At 35.0% G+C, this 27,158-nt stretch overlaps 1 protein-coding gene across 2 annotated transcripts; it reads left to right on the top strand.

Annotated features, from left to right (window-relative positions):
• Positions 1–3,226: 3,226 nt before the first annotated feature.
• On the top strand, positions 3,227–25,490 carry LOC147409364 (pre-mRNA-processing protein 40A-like). 2 transcript variants are annotated; one of them, XM_086428056.1, is made up of 29 exons: positions 3,227–3,420; positions 7,649–7,710; positions 7,816–7,881; positions 7,971–8,300; positions 8,419–8,586; positions 8,722–8,798; positions 9,771–9,840; positions 12,928–12,980; positions 13,104–13,161; positions 13,254–13,603; positions 13,700–13,772; positions 15,418–15,516; positions 15,598–15,666; positions 15,758–15,835; positions 15,955–16,041; positions 16,125–16,159; positions 16,312–16,417; positions 17,745–17,825; positions 17,933–18,025; positions 18,097–18,150; positions 18,246–18,362; positions 18,491–18,589; positions 18,852–18,899; positions 18,973–19,065; positions 21,943–22,050; positions 22,193–22,257; positions 22,352–22,454; positions 24,729–25,016; positions 25,146–25,490. In XM_086428056.1, the coding sequence occupies exons 2-29, from the start codon at positions 7,678–7,680 to the stop codon at positions 25,281–25,283; spliced, it is 3,039 nt and encodes a 1,012-aa protein (XP_086284182.1). In that variant the 5' UTR covers positions 3,227–3,420; positions 7,649–7,677; the 3' UTR covers positions 25,284–25,490. The 2 variants fall into 2 exon arrangements, with proteins under 2 accessions (XP_086284182.1, XP_086284193.1); XM_086428067.1 differs by lacking the exon at positions 3,227–3,420 and having other exon boundaries at positions 7,643–7,710; positions 8,014–8,300.
• The last annotated feature ends 1,668 nt before the right edge of the window (positions 25,491–27,158 follow it).

The following is a 27,158-nucleotide window of genomic DNA, read 5'->3' as shown; positions in this document are numbered from 1 at the left end:
TCTACCCATATCCATAAATAAGTCTTTTAGGTATCGTGGGTAGCAATTATGGGTATTGATATGCACATACCTTTAAATTGTTTAATGATTTTTTAATTCAATTCAGATTAAATTTTTTTTTTAACATGACTGCTTGAATTTTTTTTCCCTCCAAAAAAGATGAGTAATCAAATGAGAGAACCTTTTTTTAAGTATAAAAATGGCCTAGACCCAAAAAATGGCGAGGGATGGGACCTGATGGGTAGAGGGAAGGGTAATGCATTGGAGATGCTCTTAGTGACAATGGCTGTGTTTTGCAGACATGAAGAGAAGTTGATTTAGAGATCAGATATTAAAACTTGGGGGAATCTTTCCATGCTCATTGCTTTTCTTATTTGAGGTTAGTTAATCCAAGTTAACATTCAATAATCTTTAAATGTATAGAAATTTATTAGATCCATATTTCTAATACCTTTTAAAAGAATTTGAAATATGGATCAAAGAAATAAAAAGATGTTGAAAATATACTCATCCAATGATGAGAACTGGATTATAAAGCCATGGGTGGTCCTCAGAGATTTTAATACAATGAAATTCAGATATGAGAAAATTGGTGGTCATCAATCATCATGGATGATTTCAAAACCTATATTAACTCTTGTAATTTACAAGACATGGTCACAATTGATCCATTCCTATCTCGAAGTAATGAGTTGACTTGTGCAGAAGAATTTTAAGTCATCTGGATAGAGTTTTGATTAATACTTTTTGGTTGCATAGACGGCATGATGTTCATTTAAGATACCTCCTTACTGGGGTATCGAATCATTCTCCGATGTATTTTAGCCTTTCCACTCTAATTTAGATTGAGATCGAGTTGTTGTATCCTGGGGGCGATGTGCCACAGATCTGCTTGCACAAATTTCATATTGTTGCAGAGACGTGAACTTCTTAAAGAGAACAACATTGTACGTGCCTCAACTCAATATCAATAAAAAAAACCAAAAAACGGACAATTTCTTATAAATGATCACGACAATTTCTTATAATTGATGACCACGACACAACCTCACCCACCCTCTCTCTCTCATCAATTTTTGGATCACTAAATCTTACCTTTCTTATAGGGGAAATCTGAATCAAAATAAATCTAAATCAATTTATGGAATACTTCTTTGAAAATGCCTTGTGTAATCTAATGAATAGGGTTTCTTCAAAATAGAATTTTGAGACGCCTACTTCACCGCTTCAAAGTTTTTTCCCGAAATACACTTTATTTTTCTTTAAAAAAGTTCTCAAATTTTTTTTTTTTTTTGGGACAATGATTGTGAGGGGGTCTTTATTGAGAATATGTACCAATTAGTACCTTAGAAAATAATATGGACTATTTAAATCCCACTTAATAAAATATTCACATATTAAGGATCTTTTGAGAATTTTTAAGAAAAATATGTAAAATACCCTTTTAATAACTTTACAAGGTGGTTTAATCCAAAAATATATCTAATCAAATAAAAAACTTGACCAATTTATTTGATTATTAATATTTTTGTGAAAATAAAAAATAAGTATTTTTATTTATTAAAATTTATTTATAAATTCAATATAATTTTATTTGACTCGTTTAAGTAGACTTCGTATTTTTTTAGTTGAATCATTCGATGAACATTCAAGTCGAATTTTAAAATAATATTTTAATTATTTATATTTTTTAATAAATCTAATATACATAGATCAAATTAGTTTGATGATGATGATAAACCATAATCATCCTCATCATCTATATGAGTTAAAAATCATTTTTCACTAGTTTTGGATAGAGAAAACAATGATTTTTATTTCATTGTTATATAAGAGATGATCATAGTGGACATGTCATTACTTTTAAAACATAGGATTACTTCAAATATTATCAAATAAACACATTTCCTTAAACTTTAAAATTCGTTGAAAGGGTAATTACAGCATTTTCGCTTTAAATTTTTTTTTTTTAGATTGATATTTGATAAAATGAGTACTAAAGAGTCCATATTTTTTCATAATTGGCTTTTTGGTTCAAATTTAAAAAAAAGTCTTTGGGGGTCTTTGTCCTTTTTTTTTTTTTTTCTACACAAAATAGCGTGAGATGCTTATTTCCAAGGTATATTTCGTGCATGTGCCCTTAAGACACACACTAACAAAACCTTAGAATAAATGTATTTTCATCAATTAATGAAATATCTATCAATTAAGATGCATAATTGAAAAATTAACATTACTTTAACATTGCAAATATCAAACTTCAGACTTTTTGAAGGATCAATAACTTCCGAAAGCTCTAATCTCCAAAGAAAACCAATAATTAATCTTTTATCTTTTTCGAAAGAAATCACCTCATCCACAATTTATAAAAGAGTTGTGCTGGGGTGATACAATGAATTGGTGACACATACATAACTATAGATTCTTTTCTGCAAGATACGAGTAAAAAGCATCTACGGTTAACTTTCCATTCCCCTCTCTATCTCCTCTCCCAACCTAAACGACATAACAAGCAAAGGGGTTTCGGCCTTTTGGGTGAGCTGACTACTTGAACTTCTGATGACCACCATTTTCTCCTGTCGGCAAGCATCCAGGTAGTTAGTTCTCCTCCCTCTCTCTCATCTTCTATCTCAAATTAAAACCATTTTTTTTCCCTTCAAAATCCATCAACTTCAACCTCAAACCAAAAAAACCTTGAATTTTTTTTTTTTTTTTGTTGAAAATCCATATCTTCAATCTCATCTTTAAAATTGAAGTTTTTTGATCTTTCAAAAAAGGTTGAAGATGACAACTTTTTAAGTTGAAAAGAGAAGGAAAATCAGGTTTTTGTTGTACATATTGAAGATGGTGGAATAGATCGAATCAATTTTTTGTAGGATTTTTATCGGATCGGATATCTGATAGATTTTTCATATTCGAATCTTTATTCATAAGATCCGTTGGATTTCAAATTCAGATTTGCACGTGTAAAAAAATTTCGGATTCAAATTCGGATATGACCATATCTTATTAGATTAGTATAGTTTACTGTGATAACCATGGCAATTTTTTGGGCCCGTTTATTTTTTTATCTTTGGCCCATATCCAAGTATCTATACACCAAAAACTATGCATAAAATGTACAAAAATCACTCATCAAAGAAACGCCCAAATCCAAGGGTCATGAATCAACATCAACACCTAATAAATGTATAATAAATGTAAATCTGGATGAATTGGCCCAAAAATGCCTTTTGAGTCACAGAAACTGTGTGGATCAAGAAGTCCAACTCGGAAGTTACATTGGCATTTGGGAACACCATAGTTGTGTGTTTCGGTCTCCATTTAAGCGATCTTGTAAGAGTAATCGCGGACGCGGGTAGCCCTTGCAGAGCGTGCTTGTTTAACTCAAACGAACTCCAATACGAATCCCTAAGATCGGTACGATAGTTTTCTTCAAGTTTCTTCAATTGTTTTTTTCCCCCCTTAAATTTCTGGTTCGATTTTGATTCTGTTGTCAATTTTGTTCATGTTGATTTTGATTTATCTATCGTCCCTGTATTAATTTTGTAGAATCTTCGTTGTGCTACAGTAGATTAGGGAAGTTCGATTTAGGGTTTAAGTTTTCTAGGTTTGAATTTCCGTCAGACGGCGTTGTCAAAAGCAGTTTCAGTTTAGGGTTTTTGAAGTAGGGTTTGGGTTTTGGATTGAAATCATGTTGGAATTGGTGAAATGGAGAGCTTGAAAGAGGGAACTTGATGTAAACAGTTAAAAAGACGATCTTTTTTGATATAGATTTCCTACAATTTGTGTTTATGGATTTTTTTTTTACTTATATTTTCCCAAGATTGAGGAAGTTGATGCACATTGAATCAAAGCTGGGTGGTTAAGGTGCTCCGTATGCTTCTATAGTGTTTTGTGACCGACACATATCGATCAAATTGAAGGAAAAAAATGAGACAATAGTAAGTCCCGATGAAATTGGGGCAGTCTAGAAGCATCATATATATAGACTGGACATCTCTGGATGCTAAGATGGATGATTGTGGAAAGACTAAGATAGAATCAGAAAAAGAACTCATTCGAGAAAATGTAGGAGTAGGTCCAATAGACGATAAAGTCAGAGAAAGTTGATTGAGATGTTTTGGGAATGTTCGATGATGGATGATTATAGTCTCGGTTAGAAAGAATATGCAAGTTGAAGGTTCTAAAAGACCCAAAGGTAGTGCAAGCGGATATGAGAGCGTCTCAATAACAGAAGACGTTGCTCTGTACAAGATTAAATGGAGGAACAGAATTCTTTCAGCTGACCCCAAATCAATCGGATAAGACTTCGATGATATGAGATGTTGAGTTTTCTTTGGTCTCTATTACTTAAGTCTCATTTTATTTTGTGGTGGTATTACCATGAAATGCTAAAAGCGAGCTCCTTGTTCTCAGCATTAGTTTTTATCTATTTGTTTATTTTTACGTGTTCATAGTGTATCTTCATATGTTAGGAATCATGTTGCTTGGAATAAAGACTACAATGCGCAACAAATTGTATGCAGGAAAATGTTTTCAGTTGGGATTCACATATTCACTCTTCTATTAGGATTATCGGGCATAAAATACCCCAAAGCGGCTGTTGTATTATTTAGGTTCAATTTGAGTTTGAAGAGGATGTTGCATATAGAACTGGAGTAGTTGGTAAAAGTTAGAATTATGCCTCTCGAGCGGTACCCTACTGCTAACCAATACATATTTGATCAAGCTAGTAGTTTTTTGAAGGAAAATAATGACTAGCTACGATGTAGTAGAGTTTTGGGCAATCAAAAATCTGTTCATAAATCTTGGGTTACAGCACTGGTAATACAAAATCTAAAATGAGCTTTTACACCATCATCATTATGCTCACCAAGGCCTTATCCCAAGGATCGAAATGAGCATGCTTGAAGAGATCTAAGAGTAGCTTGTGATGATAATTGGATGCAATAGCTTATTACTGATAATATTGAAACTTGGTTGACGGTCAGGTCTTTGTATGATGGTATTGCCCGGAGTACAGCATCGTCTTTTCCTCACTCTTTTGTCTGGGGTGGTAAGATCCCTCCGAAGATTTCGACTTTTCTTTGGATAACGACCTTGGGGAGATTCGCAACTATGGATCAGTTAATTAACAGGGGCTTTATTTCGCCAAACCAGTGTTGTATGTGCAAATCTTAGGCGAAAACGGTGGATCACTTACTTATTCATTGTCGGGTGACTCACCACATTTGGTTGCACTACTTATCCTTGTTTGGTATCGCGGGCTATCTTCTTACCTCAGTCAAGTCGGCTTTGGAGTTTTGGTTGATGTGGGGAGGATACCTTTTGTCTTCTAAATAGATTTTTTGGTTCTTAGTTCCTTTCACAATTTGTTGGGGTATTTGGAATCATCGCAACTGCTACATTTTTGAAGGAAAAGAATTGACGCTGGAGGGTTTAGTTTTTTATGTTTTGGAGCTCATGTTTTCTTGGAGCAAATTTTACAAGGTTTTTAAGGGGATCTTCTTTGAAGATTTTGTTGTGAGATGGGATAGAGTTTGTTTGATGTTGTGAGAGTTTTGTTGCTTGTCCTCTATTGTTTTGCTTTTTCTTGTTTTTTTTCTTTGTTTTGGGTTGGTGCACTCGACTCCCCTTGTTTGTGCCTTCTCTTAATAAAATTATCTTTATCGATAAAAAAAAAAAAAAAAAAAAAAAAAAAAACTTGTGTTCCTCGGATTGACAAATAAGCAGTTTAGAGGTATGTTGCTTGGTCGAGCCTTATTTCACCTGAATCGGATAGGGAATGACCTGGTGTCGAACCCTACATGGTGCTGTTTTTTGGGGAGAAACTGGAGAGTATGGTGAGTAGTGTCATACTTCATGATGTGGATGGTACTGATGCTGGTACCATCTTTTTGCACCACCAACATCTTCGTTAGGGCACACTTTCTCAAAATTTCCCTAGTTGATGGAATAATGCCAATTGGATGGTATCCCAAGTTGGGAAAGTCCTTGTCCACTGTAATTTAAGCACATTCAATCAATGTGGTGAGGAGGGGAAGGTACTTTGGCAACAAAATTGGTGGAAAGTACCATGTTCATCTTGTAAAGGGTTATTTTTTGTGGGATTGCTTTGGTTTTCTGTTTTGTTTTTGTTTTTCCGGTTTTTGTTTGTTTGTATCCTTTATTTTGGAGTCCTTGTCCTCTTCTCAATAAAATTTTAACTTTTAAAAAGAAAAGAAAAGAAAAGAAAAGAAAAGAAAAGAAAATCTTCTCATGCTATTTAAGGTTTGTTTGATTTTGCATGGAAATGAGTAGGGAAGGAATGCCCTTGGAAAATGTGATTTTAGGCATTTGATTACTTATTTTCCTTGGAATTCAATTTCTTGCCCAAAGTGATTTTCCACCTTGGAAGGGAAAATGGATTCTCATCCCAACTCCAGAGAAAATGATTTTTGAACCTCCTAATGTTATTCTCTCATTATTATTCCCACCCTCAAAACTAAAAACCTTAGTTTTAAAACTCAAAAACTTGACTTGGATGTCCATCGAGTCGAGTGAAGTCAAGTCAAGTTGACAACTCATGCGTCAATTTAAAAATACTAAATATGGAAATATTTAACAATAGTTTTTAGTAGTTTAGAATAATTTTATTTTTGCAAAAATATAATATATGACCAAATAACTTGGTTGAGTTCTTGACCTGACTAGGTGCATGTTTGAGCTGACTCAATCAAGTTGACTTGATGATTTGCCAAGTTGACTGATGTATTGGTTTCATCAAATTTTGAGGCTGTATTTATCAATTTTTTTGGGGCTGAGTCCCCTCAAAATCCAAGTTGAGTCTACTTTGCCAAGTATGACGTTGACCCAAGTTTAATATATGGTAAAAAACAACTCTTTTTAAAATTTTCCCATGCGCAATCAAATGGTGGCATTCATTTTCCCAAGGCATTCGTGTTACCTTGAAAATGAATTCCCTGCAACCAAACAGACCCTTAGATTTGCATGTAAGTAGGGGTTCTTCAATGTTATATCTACTTTATCAAGGAACAATCATGTGTGTATATATCAACTTTATCAAGGAACAATCATGTCTGTATTTTTTTTAGTTAGCTTGGAAAGGTTTCCCGTCGAAAAGGCATATCGATGAGGGAACTAAGCGTATTGTAATAGTGTTGTACTTACGTATTGCCAAAATCATTGAGGTCATGGGTTCAATTCCAGCTTAACTACCAAAATAAAATAATTTTGCCCACTCTCTCCATTTTGGTAGTTAACGTAATATACTGGTTGAACTATCATCTGATTTTATCTTTACGGAGGTATTCATAATTTTGGAGCATATAGGTGCGATTACTCTAGCTTGGGGGGTCATCTCAACTCCTTATTTTAGTAAAAGTCATGTCTTTACCTATCAAAAAATTAATCTAATTTCATGGTTTTACCTTTTGGTCCCAATCAGATCTTGGTAAAGAAATGTTCTTTACTTGACAGTTTAAAACAAACTTTTCAAGTACTCATTATCGAACTATTGTATTTTTTTGGTGTGGTGGTGTATTTTCTTTTTTATTATTTTTCTATGTTGAATCTTCACTAGTAGTAGCAAATTATGGTTTAACCCCTTGCTTACCTTGTTTGTTACATCTTGATTTTGTGCCAGTGTTTGCAGCGGTTTGGCTCCTTGTAGAAATGGCTGGTAACCCACAATCTTCGGGGGCACAGGTAGCATAAATATCCCCTCTTCTTACATGAAAACTCTCATTCCTTTCTTTGATTCTTTTTTTCTTTTATAACTGGTAAATTACTCTTTCTTCTTTCTGTGAGAAGCCACTTCGACCTCCTCTTCCTGGATCTATGGGCCCGCAAAATTTTGGTCCGCCAATGTCTATGCAGGTATGTTTTTAACCAAATAAGATTCTTCACACATTAGTTCCCCTAATATTTTAAATGCATGTTGTTTTTCAATTCAATGTTTATTACAGTTCCATCATGTTGCACAACAACAAACACAGCCCTTTATTTCAGTTGCTTCCCAACAATTTCGGCCGGTTGGGCAAGGTATTTCAGTATCAAATGTTGGAATACCTTCTATTCAAGGTCAGCATCTCCAGTTTTCTCAACAGATTCAGTATCTACCTCCTAGACCTGGTCAGCTTGGTCAAGGTCTGCCTTCATCACAAGCAATTCCGATGCCATATGTTCAACCAAGCAGGCCTATTACATCTGGTTCTCCGCAGCCAAATACCCAGCCTTTAAGTAATAATATGACCGGTGTAGGTGGCATGGGAGCGCCTCTTTCTTCATCATATACTGTAAGATTTTGTAATTGTGTGTTGACATGATTGCTTTTAGTTCATGGATTATTTTAATATTATATTTCATATAATTGAATTTTTATCATTTCTTTATTTATTTATTTTTATTTTTCAGTTTGCACCATCTTCTTATGGTCAGCCACAAAATGGTGTCAATTTCTCATCTCAGTACCAACTTATTCCTGCTGGTGGACAACCTTGGTTGTTGTCTGGAAGCCAGAATGCACCTCCTGTCTCACAAGTGCAGCAGATTGGGCAACAACTGTCATCTGCCACTGTTCCAGTAAGTCTTTGTGTTTTTTTGTAATTCTTTCTTTCATTGTTGCTTTGTGATTCGCTATCCATTTGAATGTTGGTGCTTTATTTACTGATTTTCCTTGTTTTTTTTTCTTTTTTTGTTTGGTTGTCACGATTTCAGGTGACAAACGTGCAACCTAACTCCACCATGCTGTCTTCTTCGGATTGGCAAGAGCACACTTCTGCTAATGGGAGAAGGTATACGATTATTATGATTTATGAAACCTGTGCTATATGGGTTTTATTTATTTCTTTATGCATGGTTTGGGTATTGTCAAGGTATTAAATTACGATTTCGATGTCCATTTCCGTCATCCTAGAAATAGAAATATTTCGACCAGTGTGGAAGTCAATACAATTTTCAAGGAAATGGTGGAAATATTATGAAATGATGCAAATGTTGAGGAAGTTTTCGTAAAAGTGTAGAAAATGATAAAACAAACATGAAAACGCACTCATAAGTCATCAAACAACAATAAACAATCATATGAATTGTGGAAATGAAGATCAATGACATTTTGCTGCACATTCATGTAAGTATTAATTTGAAACCTAAAAACAACTATATGCCTCATGGAAATGAAATGAATTAATAATGATGTCACAATATGTATAAATACATTAATATGTGAATCACTTTCTTAAATGAACAAACTATTATGTATTTCATTCTCACATTATCATAAAGTATGAAAATAATACATTCTCGCATTATCATATATATATTTTTATCTTTCAAATATGTATCAATAAGTTTCTAATATATCTAACCCATTAGAACATGAATGATTATATGTGCATACTTACATGAATATTTCGGTCAATTTACCATTCATCAAAATATTTCCACAGGAATATTATTATACCTAAAATTCGATTATTTTGATCGATATTCACTATTCACCGAAATATTTTATGAAATGAATAGTGATTTCCATCAAAATATATACATAAAGAACTGTCAGTTAAATTTCGTGCCGGACCTTGTGGAAATGGAAATATTTCGGTATATTTCGTGGAAATATATTGAAATTTAATACTATGGGTATTGTCAACGAGAATTCTCTTCTTGTTGCTACGATAAGTAATTGATTTCCATCAATTCCAATCCATTCACTTTGTTGCATATTTTGTAGATATTCTTAATATTCTTTCATATATGTAATTCAGATATTATTACAACAAGAAGACAAGACAATCCAGTTGGGAAAAGCCTCTAGAATTGATGACACCTATTGAGGTGAGTGATATCATCGGATGATTGCCTTTTCATATAAATGATCACATCATTTACCACTTTTTTATTATTATGATCAATAATGCTGCTAAATTGCATTGTAATTTCTAGAAAATATGTTCCATTATTGGTGATTGGAAATTGTAACTCTGCTTAAATTGATCAAATTTGTTTTATGCAAATTCTCTGTTTCTTTGCATGTTCTTCCACTGGTTTGTAGATGTCATGGCAAGTCAGGAGAAAAAAACAACTGCTCTATATGCTCACTTTTGAAGGCGGGGTTTCTCTTTCTCAAGGCAGGCAAACATTGCTATTTACCTTTTATTTATCATATAGGGACACTTACCTATGAAATTGGTGGCTGGATAGAATTTATCATTGATAGATTAACAAAGCAAAGGGTGCTATTCTTGTTGTTGATATTTGGCATGAGATATGGCAGCAGCTTATTTTTTCTATTTTCTATATTCATGAATCATGATATAAATCCCTTTTTCCTGCGGTTCTCAAGAGTGTTGACTGTTCCTACAGTCATACTAAAAGATGTTCTTATCAGTTTCAACAGGAAAATTTTTGCGGGTTATATATACCATCCTTTTCTACCAGAGCTGCTGATTCCATGTTTGTTGACTATTTTATGATAAATATTTATTACCCAGCTTTTTGTCTGTTGAATTTGCATTTGCCTATTACACTCAATTAAGCTGGCTATGAAAACAGATGGGCGATCTATTAAAACAGATGGGGGATTTATTATTATTCCCTACATTCTGACTGAGAATTATTTATGTGCCTTATACAGCAATGACTGGATGCCTGTTTTTGATCGGCAAATCTGGTTGGATTTCTTGTTTTTTCTCAATTTTGGTACTCTTGGTTGTATTTCTCAAATATTACATAATTTGTTTGTTTTTTTATTTTTTACCATCTGTTTTTGAAAGTTCAATGATGAGCTGGCTTGTTGATGGTGTTTGATTTTGCATGCTTTTGTTTTCCATCTATTTATGATCTGCTTGACTTCTGTGGCTTCTAAAGGATGCTCACAGGTACACATTGTTCTACTCACTTGAGGTATGAAGTGCTATGGAATATGTTGTATCCGCTGTGTGACTTGGATATTAGCATTTTTCACTGTTTATGCTTTTATCAGATACGGTGATTCCATTTGCGTGGACTGTTTCATGGATCTTCTATAAAGTAGGAATTTCTTGGTCAGATATGTTTCACTGAGTAGTGCTTATGTAAATGCACTTTAAAGCAATTTTTTTTTTTTTTGGTCGCATCGCATGCTAGTTTCTCTGTCAATTATTTATTCCATTCTTTGCCTGATGTTATGAAGTACCTCTGCATATGCTATTTTCATACTAGTAGAAGAGAGATTGATTTTTATTTACCATACTTATTCCTGAAGTATATGGATGTCTCGTGTCTTCACACATCGGTTTGCGTTGAACTGCGGCAAGTTGAAATGATTGATTCATGACCATTGCATTCCACAAATAACATTAAGCTGCATGTGGTAAATATGCATGCATTTAGAACTTTGTTTAGTTTCCAGTCAATAGAATTTTTTCTCAGTTAGTTCTTTATTCGCAATTGAGCGTAATCTCAAATGTTTTTGATCTTAAGCCTTTGCAATAGAAGAAACTTGGTTTAGATGATTTTGTTGTATTAATAATTGTTAATTTGGCTGTCGTACATCTAACCTTGCCATAAATTGCTGAAACAAACTTCCGATGATATGTTTTTGTCTCTTTCCATAATTCTTGGGATCAGGACACTTCTCTTTTTCTGAACTTTCTATTCCCCTGCTGTGTTTTCTAGTTTTCATATGGTTCCTAATTTCTTTTAGGTTCTGTCTATTTGTTGTTGGTTTTTATTTTTCGATTTACCAATAAGCTAACACATTTTTCTTAGTGTGTAATATCTCATTATTGCTTTGATACTCTCTTAGTATTTCCTTTAATACTTTGTATATCCTCTATTAGTCTGTGCTTCTTTACTCTCTAAATTCCTATCATACTTGACTTTTGAGTCAGGCATTTCTGAAGTATACACCTTGCCTTGACTTGACAAAATATGAACATCTTTTTGTGTAGTTGATACAAGAAGTAATATTAGACTAAATATATCAGTTATTTAATAGTAACCTGTCGAAAAAAGTTATTTAATTGTTGTTCAAAGATGTGCAAGCACTATAATTTTATTTTGCTTGGTAATTGATCCTTCCCTGATGAGTAAGATTTTTTATCTATAAACTAAATAGACCTTGAAGGGCATGACTTCACTTTACTTTGATGGATACAACATGGCTGGGAGTATTTGGTGAATTTCTATTTATCATTTCGTAATTTTATTCTCGAAGATGAGCAAACTCTTGTTAATCATTTCAACAAGTAGGATTTTTTGGGACTCTGTATGGAATTGGGTTTCCTTTTCTTTTTCTTCAATATGTTGTATTCTTCAGAAGCTCAAAAAAAGAAGAAAATAAAAAAAAAGAAATGTAGCTTGTTTACTGCTATTTGAAGATGTACTGTTCTGTTTCATTTCCATAGTATTTCATCAGTACTCGCTATCTTTCCCTCCGCCCCTCCCCCTTAAAATTAGGGAAGTGTCAGAGCAAACTGAGAAATGGAGTATTTAACTTTTTTTTAAATTGTATTTTCGCTAATATTTGGATTTGTTGAACTTTTTTGTGCAATCCTTGGATGAAATTTGAACAAACTATATATTCCTATTAATCCGGTTGATTTTTTTATCCAATAAATAAACTACTGTTCATGTAAATTGTGTAAAAAATGATAGCAAGCACATTCTGTTAATCTCTCTCTCTCTCTCTCTCTCTCTCTCTCTATCTGTCCGTCTCTCTTTCTCCGATAATTGTTACAACATATTGTGTTGTCTTTCTTTTGAAATTTAAATTTGTTTAGTCTGACTACGTCTTCTAGCTGTCTTAGTCCTTTTGGTTATTATTATGATATTTAAAAGTCCCTCTCATATACGCTCTTACTATCCTCTGTAGAATTTGCTTTTTAGAGGTATTTCGTAAATTTTCACTTTCCACTCATTCAATTTCTATCACCATTACAGAGGGCAGATGCATCGACTGTCTGGAAGGAATTTACAACTCCAGAGGGAAGAAAGTGGGTGATAACTTCAAATTATTTTTGTTTTCTCTACACATTGTGAAAATTTGATCAGGAATCTCCTTTGGCTTATTGGCTTTATAAATTAAATTTATTTTAATTCTGAGAAGATTTTTGCAGGTATTATTACAACAAGGCCACAAAGCAATCTAAATGGACAATTCCTGATGATCTGAAGGTTTCTTTACTTGTTATGACGATATTGGTCAACTCTCTATTTTTCTGTCTTTCCTATTCTATTTTTCTAATTTTCAGTGAAAATATTTCCAGTTGGCTCGCGAACAAGCAGAAAAGATGGCTAGTCAGGGAATACAGTCAGAATCTGCTGTGACTTCTCAAGCTCCAGTTGGTGACACCATCTCTTCAGTTGAAACACCATTTACCTCATCTGTTGCAATATCTGTAATATCAAGCCCAGTTCCAGTGACACCTGTCGTTGCTGTAGTGGATCGATCTCCTGTGGTGGCCTCGGGATCACATTCCATTCCTGATGTGCCTTCTGCTGTAACAGTGGATTCAATTGGAGGTCACTCTCCTGTTGCGATTGTTACCCTTCCACCTGCTGCTGTTCCTGGAAGTGCTGGAGTGCCTGCTACTTTGGTCACTGCCGCTACAACAATGTACGAGCATCTTTATTTGCATTTGGAGGTTGTAAATTTAGTCATTAAGTGTAGATTTAAGCTCAACTGCCTCCTTTAAATTGTCAATACTTGCAGGAGTACTGGGGAGAACATCCGTACGCAAGATCGTGCAAATTCTGTAGATGGAGCTTCTGTTCTTGATTTGGAGGTACTCCAGTCTTCCTTTTATTTTCTTCTTGACTAGTACTGCTAGTTGGTGTAGCCCAATTAATATTATATTTAGGCCTTAGAAGTTTGGAAAAATAGGAATCACGTCTTAAAATGTTTTTGTTTTCCATCGATAAATAGGGTGAGCATCTTTTATGTGTGCAGAAATGATATTGAAGATTGACCAAGTTTCATGTGGTTTGTGCATTACTCTTTGTTTTTCTGATAGGTAGCTACATTTAACTTTTTCTCTGGTCTTATCATCCTTTTTTCCTTGATAAGTATAAAGATTTTCATTAAGAGAGCAACAAAATCAAGAGGTCGAGAAGACCTACTTGGTGGCAAAGAAAAATTGTAAAAGAATATGGAACTCCTCCAATCAGGACAATCCTCAAAATGATGTACCCATCCCATCTACTTTCCTCATACATAACCAAAGCTTATTGAATTTATGATGGATCTTAAACTAGAAATACAAATTTGCTTTGACTTCCGAAATCATATCTTGGTGGTTCCCCTCAACCCCATCAAGGCTTCTCCTATTTCTCTCTTTCCAAACTCTTCAACCGATTGCAAAGGGGAGCCTCCCTTCTAAAATCCTTCTAGCGTTGAAGTCATAGCAAGACCACTAACTGAAAAGAGCCTACACCGAGTGGGGGAGGAGGGTCCAATAAACATGGGAAAGAGCCACACTGACTTGGAGACCTAATTTAATAGCTCAAGAGATGGTTGACCTTTTCTCTACTAGCTTTGCATAAGATAAAGAAATCTACCTAGAATTGACCATGTAAAATCTGGTGACCCTTCGTTATTTATCATTATTATTTGTTTAAATCCACTGACAGCACACTTTAGAAGGAATTTGACTGGAAAATAAGGAAAATCTGGATTATTTAAATGGAAGGATTTGAGCAAGAACACTCCATCATGACTCATTTTCCGAACTCCGACATCCTCGCTTCCAGTGGAAAGATGATTCTTATCAACAATCCATCAACCGACCTGCAGACTGCATTTCCAATCACTTACGTCTTCTTAGTCCCATATTCAAGAAGCGGTTTTCCCCATACTACACCATGCATCTTTGAATTGATTGAATTTCTTTTTTTTGTTGGACACCAAGAGTTGACTTGGAAACTGATTTGTTAGTGGAGTCCCTATACCATGAGTCCCCCCAAGTCTGAATCCCACGTCCTCTTCCTTCTCCAAATCTAATCTCTTTCTTCTAACCATTGACCCCATTTTTTCACCTCTCCTAATCCACATTCATATGGGGTTCTTTCTACTCCTACTCTCCTACCCAAAAGTATTTCAACTAAACTTTTCTATTGTCACCTTTCTCAAAGAATCGTTTGCTCTTTCCCAAATCGTCACAACCATTCATTTTCTGATACCTAACCGATCTTTCTTTAAGAATGATTTGTATAGTCATCATATATGTTCAATTTAACTGTTGCCATGCTATTCAAAATGCTCTATATGCTGTGTTTAGAGATGCTCATGATGTTGTATCTGATCTTTCTAGAGTAGGACTCTTTAATATCTTCTTGTTGTGCTTTTTTGGTTTCCCCCATTTGTAAACGTAGAAGTGTTACTGGTTTGTCATGCATGTCAGTTGCCATACTGATTTTGTCTAGCACATGCAGGAAGCAAAAAAGGGCATGGCAGTTACTGGCAAAGTCAATGTTACTCCAACAGAGGAGAAGGCAGTTGATGATGAAGCCTTGATTTATGCTAATAAGCAGGTTCTTGTCTAGAATTTCCCTCCATGAATTTGTTTATTTTTTTGTTTTTTTCAAGACTACAGTACACTTCATTCCTTTCAGGAGGCAAAAAATGCATTTAAAGCACTCTTGGAATCTGCAAATGTTGAGTCTGACTGGACTTGGGAGCAGGTAGCTTAATTATAGTTCTTTTTTTTTTTTGGGTGTGTATTTCCAACTTTTCTTTTAGTGCTTTATATTTATATTGAAAGGAAAATCTCAGGCTATGAGAGTAATAATAAATGACAAAAGGTATGGTGCTCTGAAAACACTAGGAGAGCGGAAGCAAGCTTTTAACGAGGTAAGCCTTCACAAAGATATGCATTGTAGTGAACCTCCCTTTGCACATTTTGGTAGTTCATTTCTTCTCCTTGTTCTTGTTATATTCATTTTTTTTTTTTTCTTTTTATTATTCTTTAGTACTTGGGTCAAAGAAAAAAACACGAGGCTGAGGAGAGGCGCATGAAACAGAAAAAGGCACGGGAGGAATTTACTAAAATGTTAGAGGTAAGCTTTGTTCTTTTCCTGAAAATCTATTTTGTTATCTTCTGTGGAAGTGATGGTTATTTTCCTTGAAATGTTCTCAACAGGAGTTCAAAGAGCTTGCATCATCTACTAGATGGAGGTTTATGTTTTCCCTATGTAGCATTGAAATTTGAATTTTGTAATTCAGTTTGTGCTACTGATTTATATTTAAATAGCGTGGCAAGTGAATATTCATTGTTACTTTATTTGCGCTAATTATTTTTTATTTATTTATTTCTTATTAATATTCAGCAAAGCTATAACCATGTTTGAGGATGATGAACGGTTCAAGGCTGTTGAACGTGCTAGAGATCGTGAGGACCTTTTCGAAAGCTACTTGTTGGAACTTCAGAAAAAGGTAAATTCTGCTTTTGCTTGTTGTTCATTCCCCATGTCATCATCATCCAAGCTTAGCCCAACTATTCCACTTATGTTCACTCCCCTGTGGAGTTCAATCACAGACACACTTTCATATATTTTTACTTGCTTGCAATCAATGGGTGCATTCACATCAAAGGACCTTACTTGACCTTCACGAAACAAGCACAAAATTCTGCAAACCAGAGCAGTGCTGTTTGACTTGTGATAGCCTCGAGTATTTGTCTAGCTGCGTCAGTCCTGCTCCATGATTATCTTCTATTGAGGGCAGTATGCTTCACTAACTTGTGTACACCAATTCATTTCTCGCTAATTTTGTTCATGTAATTGTTGATTTTCCCCTGCTGAGGTAGGACCTGCACCAATGAGCTCCTTACTGGTTTTGCTGGGTTGTTGAGAACTTTTGTGGTACCCGGTGAATATATCTTGATTTTCAAAAGGATTTTCCTTACACCTTTCTTCCAGTAGGTTTTTCTAATAAGTTTATTTTTCCTCGACTGGGAGATTTCTTTGACTCTCTCTCTCTCTCGATCATTCGAGTGAAGATTTAACCATCCGTTATGTGAAAGTAGTTCTCAAAGTGCATTTGCTTCTTTAATGGTAGATCGTTCTGTTGACACGGGAAATGATTTGCATGTTATAATGAGAAATTCACCATCTTAGTTTGGGAAAATTTTGAAGAATATCAAGTTATCCGTGTTTCTTTCTTGTCAATATGGCATACAGTTAACAAGGGATTCTTCATTGGTTCATTTCATGGTTTGTTTAGTTGGTATATTGATGATTATGCAAAAAATGATGATGTGTTATACCTTAGTTTACTTCTGAATGGATGGTGGGAGTGCATTGGTACCCTAGTATTTGCTTATGTGCTCCAGTCTCCAGCTTCCAAACTGATTTTCTTGTAATCTATCATTTGCGCTTGGGGCTGGATTACTTGGCTTTCAAGAGAATTCTTTGGAGCGTCCTTCCCTTTGGTATCTGTTCGTGAACAAGGAGCAATCCCTTCAAGAAATCATTTTTCTCAATTTTGGGTTGTCTTCTTTTGATGTAAAATACTTTAGGATTTAGGGGTGTCTTTTTTCGAGGATTTGTTGGGTAGATGGGAGTGGGTTTGTAACACTTTTTTTTATATTCCACGGGGTTTTGTTTTTTGCTTTATTTGGTTCATTTGTAATTAGGGTGAGTCTTCTAGATCCCCTCCCCTTCTTTGCTTTATGTATGAATCTTCGCCTTTATCTATATAAAAAGCAGTTGGAAGTGTAACTGCTCTCTATACTTAAGTGTCTGTGTCATGGGTGATGCAGGAAAGGGCAAAGGCACAGGAGCAGCATAAGCGAAATATAATGGAATACAGGCAATATCTGGAATCTTGTGATTTTATTAAGGTATGTTTTGAAAAACTGCGTTTTATCTAGTTTATACAAATATCACTTTTTTTTTTAATTTTTATTTTTTAATTTTTTAATTTTTTGCTTTTCCTTTTCTTTGGCAGGCAAACAGCCAGTGGCGGAAAGTCCAAAATCGCTTGGAAGATGATGAAAGATGCTCTAGGCTTGAGAAAATTGACCGCTTGGAAGTTTTTCAGGTGAATTTCATCACTTTAATCTTGAATGCGTTCCTTGGAATGGAAATGCTGATTTTTGCAAAAAATTTCAGGAATATTTACGTGATTTAGAGAAGGAAGAGGAGGAGCAAAGGAAGATACAGAAGGTTGTATTACGATTATTTCTGCTGTATTGTAATAAACCATTCTGTTTTATGGGATCTTGTTCTTATTTTCATTTCTGTTGAAACTAAAAATTCAGGAAAAATTGAGACGGGATGAGCGAAAAAATCGTGATGATTTTCGCAAGTTGATGGAAGAACATGTTGATGGTGGAATTCTCACGGCAAAAACTCACTGGCGTGATTATTGTATGAAGGTAATATAGCTTAGTTTGATTTGATGGCCTAAACAGAAGGGGATCTTCTTTTAAAAGTAAGAATACATTTAAGTTGCGTTCTATTCTAGCTTTATAACTTCCTTTTCATCTATTTATCTTTGTTTTAGGTGAAGGATTTACCAGCATATATGGCAGTTTCATCTAACACGTCTGGTTCAACTCCAAAAGATTTGTTTGAAGATGTTGCTGAAGAACTTGAGAAACAGGTTACTTTCCTTATGCCCATTTTTTTTTTCTGACAAGTAGAAATTTAATCAACGTAAAAAACGGAGGTCGACAGACCTACCTACAAAGAGACAAATTTAATACCTCTATTATTGGAACCAAGTTTTCTCTGTGGTATCAAATCGTAAGAAATATGGTAAATTTCATGGTCTTAGTTGTAACTTTCTTTTGTCTCAAGTGCTTTGAAATAGAATGCTTGTAGAATTACTTTTTCCTAAATCTTTTCTATTGTTTTCTCCACAGTATCATGAAGATAAAACTCGAATAAAAGATGCTATTAGGTTGGGAAAGGTAATATCTTTATACAAACTTACCTGCTTTAATGCATTTCAGATTATAATCTGTCTAATAGTGGAATTTTCAGATTACTGTTGCATCAACTTGGTCTTTCGAAGACTTTAAGGCTGCAATGTCAGAGGAAGTTAGCTCCCCACAAATATCAAACATTAACTTAAAGGTATTTTTTTTTTTTTTGATAAGTAACTTACAGGTAATTGCTTTTTTTGTTGATCAGTTGGTGACTCGCTTTTTTAATGGCATCACTAGTTTCCCCTTAATGGAAGCTATTATTTCTCCGGGAGCGTGCAAATTATTCTACAGTTTGCGACAATGGGAGGTTCAAACAAAATGTTGTTAAAATGCCTAAACCGAGTAACAAATCTCTTTTGTTACCTAGATCCCTAAGTGGGTGCCTAATCTGGTTCTCCCACTAACAAACACAAATGTATTGTATATACACACATACGTACGTGTATATACATGTACACATTCTTTTTCATGAGTTATTGATCCTTCCTAAAAGTTGAGAGTGAATCCTTCAAGTTGGATCAACCACACCTATAAATAGGTTGATTTGCATATAGCACATTTGGGATCTCTACCAAATTTGGGAAGTGCTATGCAATACTTCAGTCTTTTTGGCATCACCCATTTAATCTGAAACTGGAGGGGTAAGGCATTCCATAGTTCTTGAGCTGCAACACAGTGAATAAGGAGATAATCAATTGACTTTAGGTCTTGACTTGCACATAGCACATTTATTTGGAATAGACATACATCTGTTAATTGGATGATCCACCATAAGAAGTTTATCAATAGTCCTTGCCCAATAAAAAATGGTCACCTTAGAACGGTAGGAATTCACCATGTATTTTAACCGGAAAAAATGTGAATCATTTCTGATGGCATGTGGTAGAAGGATTTGAATTTAGATAATTTAGTAGCTCTCACTCTCCAAATCATCTTGCCCAGACATGAAAATGATGCATCATCACTGCCTAATCTTTGAATGAGAAGCTGATTCCTTGATTTCCCGATCATCAAATTTCTTCTGTTACCAGAATAGCAGGCCATTGAGCATTTCCCATTAGATGGAACATTTTGTCTGGGAGGGAGTAAATCCCTGAAGATCATGCTAATGTGTCATCACAGAGTCATAGTCCACTCCTACTGCTTTTCTGATGCTCTCTTTAAAGGTGTGATAATGATTCACCATTCCTTTCTACCACTCCACAATAAGGCAAGGGGTGGGCCTCAAATCACTCAGAAGTCAACAGAACCTTATTTATACACATTACAACCACTCTCTCCAACCCGAAACTCCATAGCCATTTCCCAGGATAGTTGCGTTTGTGATTTTGAGGCACTGGAAGCCAAGGCCCCCCAGTCACATCTGCTGAGCATACCTTGTCCCAATCAGCAGTCTAAAACTTGTGATGCTCTTCGTCAGTCTAAAAAAATATCTTGTCAATAATTCCAACGTCAAAGCAACTCATGCAGGAATGGATGATATTGACAAAATTAAGGTGGTAGGTCGGACAACAGTCTTGATTAGAGTAACTCTCTTACCTTTAGATAGCCTTCTTCCAATAAAAATAAATTCTTCACAACATTCCACCTCAGGATCCCAAATTTCCTTCGTCCTATATCTTGCTCCAATAGGAAGCTCTAAGTACGAATGATGCAGGACCGTGAATGTTACCCTCGATTGTGAAATCGATAGAGAAAACAAATGTTACGTTGGCCTCAATCCAAATGGCCTCACACCACACCATTAATAGGAATATCAAAGCTTCAATCTCAATTTTATTCATTATTTAAGAAAGTTACAGCAAGAAGCAAGTATTTATAATATTCTCTAAACCATAAATCTAATCTCAACCATCTAACTAAAATAAGGAGATTCAATAGTTGTAAATAAGCTTAAATCAATTTAAATAAAACAAAAGTATAAATACCATCTATGTCCCAATCCAGTACCTTTATTTCCCTTGAATTTTCAGCCTATGAAAATTCATTAAAAAATCAATATAAAGTTACCAAAGTACCCCCTAATACCTATACTAACATCATAGGCTAATAAAACATCAAAATAAGTTCAAAAAACATAAAATTAAAGTCTTAAAATAGAAAACTAAATAAAAATTAAAATCAACTCTTCAATATTTGATGTCTCCATCAATTCTCCTTGACTGGGAAGATTTTGCCATTGGTGAAATAAAATTGTAGTAATTCTCATCATTAGTTGCGTTCCACATTAATGAAGTATGAAGTATCCCAAATCTACATCCAAAGAGGTTGATTCTTAGAGCAGAAACATCTTCAAAACCAACAAGCATATCTAGGCCAAGCTTAAAATCTTGTTTCAATGCAATGCTTGGGCTCCCGACTGAAACATTCAGAAACAATTCAAAACATTCCCAAAACATTCAATGGATTCAAGTCAATATTTCGTTCCGATCTTTTGGCCGAGGCAATAAAATCTGGGCTGAAACATTATGAAAAGTATAAAACTTTATATCATGTCAGGGACCCCAACTGGGGTACCTTACGTTGCAGTAGATGGTTAGAGTTAGAAAGTTTTTATTATTTCTTAAATTTATTAGGATCATTAGTTACTCTCCGATTCATTAGATAAGTAAGGATTTGCGTAGAAGATTGTACTTTTTATGGATCATTAACTTGAATATATCATATTAAATGATTAAAATTAGGAAACTTAAGGAAAAATTACCTATTAGATAAAAATAAAAATAAAATTGTATGACTAGGCACTGGTGACTGGACTTTCAACTAGGACTATGGATAAACATAGTTCCACTTTCTCGCAAAATCTTTCCTCCTAAGAACTCAGAAACCCTTACAAAATATTCTCCCATTCTATGAAAAGCTACTCGGTGGTCTTGTACATTTCTTTATTTTATAAATAATCAACAATCGTATTATTGTTGGTGACTTCTGTCATATTATTCCAAGTCTTTTGTAACTTACTTTTGATGTTTTCATGCTTGCTGTGACTTTGACATTCTAATTTGATGTTCTAATCTGTTTGCAGCTTGTTTTTGATGAGCTGATAGATAGGATCAAGGAGAAGGAGGAGAAAGAGGCTAAAAAACGTCAACGTCTGGCAGATGGCTTCTCTGATCTATTGTACTCCATCAAGGTATGGCAAAAGTGTGTTAAACCATGATATTCACATTTTCACTCTGCAATGGTTGGTGAAAGAATGCCAGTTTTTTTTTTAAGAAGTAATGAATGGCAGTTTGTGTAACCAGATTTCTTGATTGTGTGTTACCTTGTTGTAGGAAATAACTGCGTCTTCAAAATGGGAGGATTGCAAGCCACTATTTGAAGACAGTCAGGAGTACAGGTATTCTGTATCTATTATTCATACCTCATTGTTTGTGATTATAATTATCAAACGTTGGTTGTTAATATCATCCTTTGTGGCATTCACTTGTTAGATCCATTGAGGATGAGAGCTTCAGGAGAGAGATCTTTGAGGAATACATCACAGTTTTGAAAGAGAAGGTTAAAGAGAAGGAACGGAAGCGAGAGGAAGAGAAGGTATTTGCCTATCTTAATTGTTCCAACTTTTTTAGTGTTACCCGTCATTAGATTCTGGACTAGTTGCATATTCATGATTATCGATTCTACAATGGTTTCTTCATCCATATTTGATGCATCTATTTGAAAGTTTGTGCAATATTGCATGGAGCACCAACTGAAAACAGTATTTTGGAGTTTAGTATTTTTTTTCCTCAGTTAGTTTCCTGCAAAACTATGCTCAACAGTGACTGCAAAATTATGGGTACATACTTATTTTTGGTGTGAATGGTGCTGAATTCACTTTTCAGTGTTGCTACTTGGACATGATTTTGAATGAGGCGGGCTGGATGAATTCTATGGACACTACACTGTCAGTTGTAGATGTGAAGTGCTAAACTTAACACAACACACTGAAATGTCTGTACAATTCATTTCGAATATTCACAGATATAATTCTGAAATAATGGCGTTTTACAAGTATATGGTACATATATAAAGTATGTACTATTAAGGGTGTGTTTGAAACATGAGAGTTCATGGTGAGAGTTAGGAGTATCAGGAGTTCGACTCTTGAAAGTTGATACCGAGGGTTAAATGACCCTTCCAAACATGGGATCTTAAACAACCCGCGTGTGTTGTGACGCACCCTAAGTATTTAAATATGTTGTGCACCTTGGTATCTTTTGTGAGCATTTCACTCTCTTTGTTTTTCAATGGGTTGGGTCAAATTTTTTCCCCCGATAGGTAAAGGGTTAGTGGTTAGTAGGGTGAAAGTGGGTTCAAGGGTATTTAAACTTAGGACGTGGGAACAACACACTACACGCCTTACCAACTAAACTAATAAGTTGGGTCATTGTTTTCGGTAAGGGGGTGCTCATAAAGATTTCCCTTCTTATGGAGTGAGCTTTCCTTTGCCATGTGATTGTCTTTCCTTCATTTTTGTTCCCCGTGTCTTTTTTTGTTAATGAAGTGTAGCTGTGACCCGGCAAAAAAAGGAAGGTATAATTGGGGTGATACACACGTAGCACTCGTCATCGTGTATCTACATAATAGCTGAAAACATGTCTCAATATTTGTCTGAATATTGAGTGGCAGCATCACAATATCCATGTCAAAAATCTTTCCCCATATGCTTGTAGATCAGCATGTGATGCATGACCATCGAACTAACTACAATTCTAATTCAACCAACAATTCCTCGATCCAAATGCAACCCACATGCACTCTCCAATGTGGAGTCTTCAAAAGATCTTGCACATGAGGTCTTCAAGTCTTCTCCGTATCTATCACCAATCCACAAGGAAGCTTGTGTTTTCCTCCTCCTATGGTAATATTTAGAGGTTGATGATCTGATTTCCCCATCAACTAACCTTGACTAGGAAAATTTCGCCTTTGGCGAAATAAAACTATGGTATCGCTCCAAGAGATCTGGGTCAATCTTTTGTAACTCTGTGTCTGTAATCCAAGTGCAATATGAATGTGACCTGTTTTTCTACTTAACAAGAAATTTTTGATATCCTCCATGCCGGGTTAAAACCACTTGACGATCCAAGACATCCTCAATTTCTTTGTGCTTTTGAGGTATAATAGGTGTAGGAGGCAAAGTTATGGGACTTTGTGATGGAAAATGCCATGGGACATGGGTTGGGTCAGAAATAGAAGTAGAATAGTTAGTGTGATGATCATAAGAAAAATTATTGGTGGTATTGTTGACCCTTGAAATGGCACAAGATCTTCCACATTAAATGTTGAATTAATTCCCATGTCAGATGGAAGCTCTATCACTTGCGCATGGTACCCACTCCTCATCAGCATGATACTGTGATACTAGAGTGTTGCTAGGGTGCCCAACACAATTTTTTAAAAGAAAAGGGAGAGAAAAGTTTAGAAAACATGAAGGTGCCAACATGGTAAGTTTGTAAAGTTTGTCATTGTTAATATCATTGGCCCGAGTTCAAAACCCCATACCATCATAAAAAAGCAGTTTGAAAACGCGTTCTATTCATTAAATTGTAAACCTGAATTTTTTAATGTCTACTGTTATTTTCTCCGGTTTTGTTGCATGAAAATGATTTTATTTTATTTTATTTCTACCTGTTATGTTTTCCAATATTAAATTTTTTTTTGACATCGGTACCTTCCATCAAGGACATTTAAATTTTTTGATTGTACTTGTATGAAGAAAATTTTATTCCACCAGTGGTGCCATTTTTGTTGCTGGGTTGGGCAATATTTATGTAGTCTTGAAAAAATCATGTAGTTAAGTTGTGATATCCAAACTTAAATCTTTAGGCAAAGAAGGAAAAAGAGAGAGAGGAGAAGGAGAAGAGAAAGGAAAAAGAACGGAAGGAAAAAGAGAGGGAGCGTGAAAGACAGAAGGGAAGGGAGCGATCTAAGAAGGACGAATCAGAGAGTGAAAATGTTGATGTAACTGATGTGAAGGAGGACAGAAGAAGGGAAAAGGACAAGGATAGGAAGCACCGGAAGCGACATCAAAGTGCTGCAGAGGACTTAAGCCCTGAAAAAGATGATTCCAAGAAGTCACGTAGGCATGGCAGTGACCACAAAAAATCAAGAAAGGTATACCCATGCGTTCACTTCTTAATTGTTGATTATTCCTAATGGAAATTAAAACCTGCATTTTTAAAAAAAAATTCTGTTGCAATTGTGAAAAAAAATTGTAATTTTTTAATGTTATATCTTGAACAGCATGCATATACACCAGAATCTGATGGAGAAAGCAGGCATAAGAGACACAAGAGAGACTACCGAGATGGTTCACGTAAAAATGGTTCTTATGAGGAGCTCGAGGATGGGGAACTTGGAGAGGATGGAGAAATACGGTAGTTCCTTGTATTCTATCCTTACAGATCACTATTCATTTTTGTCTCTTTTTTCACCTCTTCGTTGGCAAGATGTTGCTGTTTCACAGCTTATTTTGGTAGATCCGCTAGATAGATTTTGTGATTAGTTTTCATATTGTTTTTTGTTTTTTCTTTGAATCTATCCTTTTGTCCAATTAATTACATCATTTAGTGCATTAGAAATGTCCAATTGAAGTGGTGTTAGAATACATGATAGCTTTTGACTTTCGGAAGTTCCCTCCAAAAAGCAGTTCAGAAAAAGATAGGTGGTCTCTTAATTATGGAAACATTTTGGGGATCAGGTTGGCCAGCTATTTTTTCCCCCTCAAGTATAAGCTATATGCAGTTCTTAGATTTACAACTCTAATATGTAAATTCCTGTTGCCGATATATATGGGAACGGATCAAGGGACATGAAAAAATAATAGAATGCTAATAAATTTTCAAAATTTGGGTTAGAAGTTTTGGACTGAGCTGATTTTTTGTGAGGATGATCTCTATGATGCGAAGATCATCTGGAAAAAAAAAAAAAAAGTCCAATCTGAAACTTCTAACCCCATTAAAAGTGATTTAGAATGTGAACTGTCCAGTTTTTGCCAATTTTTGCCAATAATTGTAAATCACTTCTTGATGGATTTATAAATTTCAGATTGAGCTGATTTTTTGTGAGGATGATCTTCTCATCATAATGACCATCCTTGCAAAAAATCAGCTCAATTCAAAAATCTCTAACCCATATTTAGAAAAACCATTGTTTTTACATGTGTTTTTACATATGTCCCATGAACCGCACCATATATATATGGGGAGCGTTCAATGGCAAACTTTTTGGCAAAACATGAGTTAGAGGTTTTGGAATGGGCTGATTTTTGGTGAGGATGATCTCTACGGTGAAGGAGATCATTATCACCAAAAATCAGCCCGTTCCTAAACTTCTGACCCCATAAAAAACAGTTTACAAAAAATGGACGGTCCACGATTTTTCAACTTGTAAACATGGGTTAGAAGTTTTGGAATGGGCTGATTTTTGGTGACGATGATCTCCTCACCGTAGAGATCATCCTCACCAAAAATCAGCCCATTCCAAAACTTCTAACCCATGTTTATATATATATATGGGTCGGGTTCCTGCAACACACATTGCGACACACATATAGACAACGTGTTTGTCTTATATGGGCAAAAATGTTTGGAATGGGCTGATTTTTTTGTGAGGATGATCTCTGTGATGAGGGGATCATCCTGACAAAAAATCATCCCATTCCAAAACTTGTAACCCCATCAAAATTGATTTACAAAAATTGGATGGTCTAGAAGTTTCATATTGAGCTGATTTTGGCAAGGATGATCTCACCACAGAGATCATCCTCATAAAAAATCAGCCCATTCCAAACATTTTTGCCCATATCAGACAAAACACGTTGTCTATATGTGTGTTGAAATGGTTGTCGTTTGAACCTGACCCTATATATATATATATATATGGGTAGCGTTCAATGGCAAACTTTTTGGCAAAACATTTTTCAAAACATGAGTTAGAGGTTTTGGAATGGGCTGATTTTTGGTGAGGATGATCTCTACGGTGAGGAGATCATCATCACCAAAAATCAACCCATTCCAAAACTTCTAACCCCATCAAAAACAGTTTACAAAAAATGGACGGTCCACAATTTTTCAGCTTGTAAACATGGGTTAGAAGTTTTGGAATGGGCTGTTTTTGGTAAGGATGATCTCCTCACCGTAGAGATCATCCTCACCAAAAATCAGCCCGTTCCAAAACCTCTAACTCATGTTTTGAAAAATGTTTTGCCAAAAAATTGGCCATTGAACGCCCCCCTATCTATCTATATATATATGG

The sequence above is a fragment of the Akebia trifoliata genome, chromosome 2, assembly GCF_017979445.1.
Source record: "Akebia trifoliata isolate Shusen 1 chromosome 2, ASM1797944v1, whole genome shotgun sequence".
In the NCBI taxonomy this organism is placed as follows: domain Eukaryota; kingdom Viridiplantae; phylum Streptophyta; class Magnoliopsida; order Ranunculales; family Lardizabalaceae; genus Akebia; species Akebia trifoliata.
The sequence above is the reverse complement of the archived record's forward strand: the minus strand, read 5'-3'. Positions and strand labels throughout refer to the sequence as shown.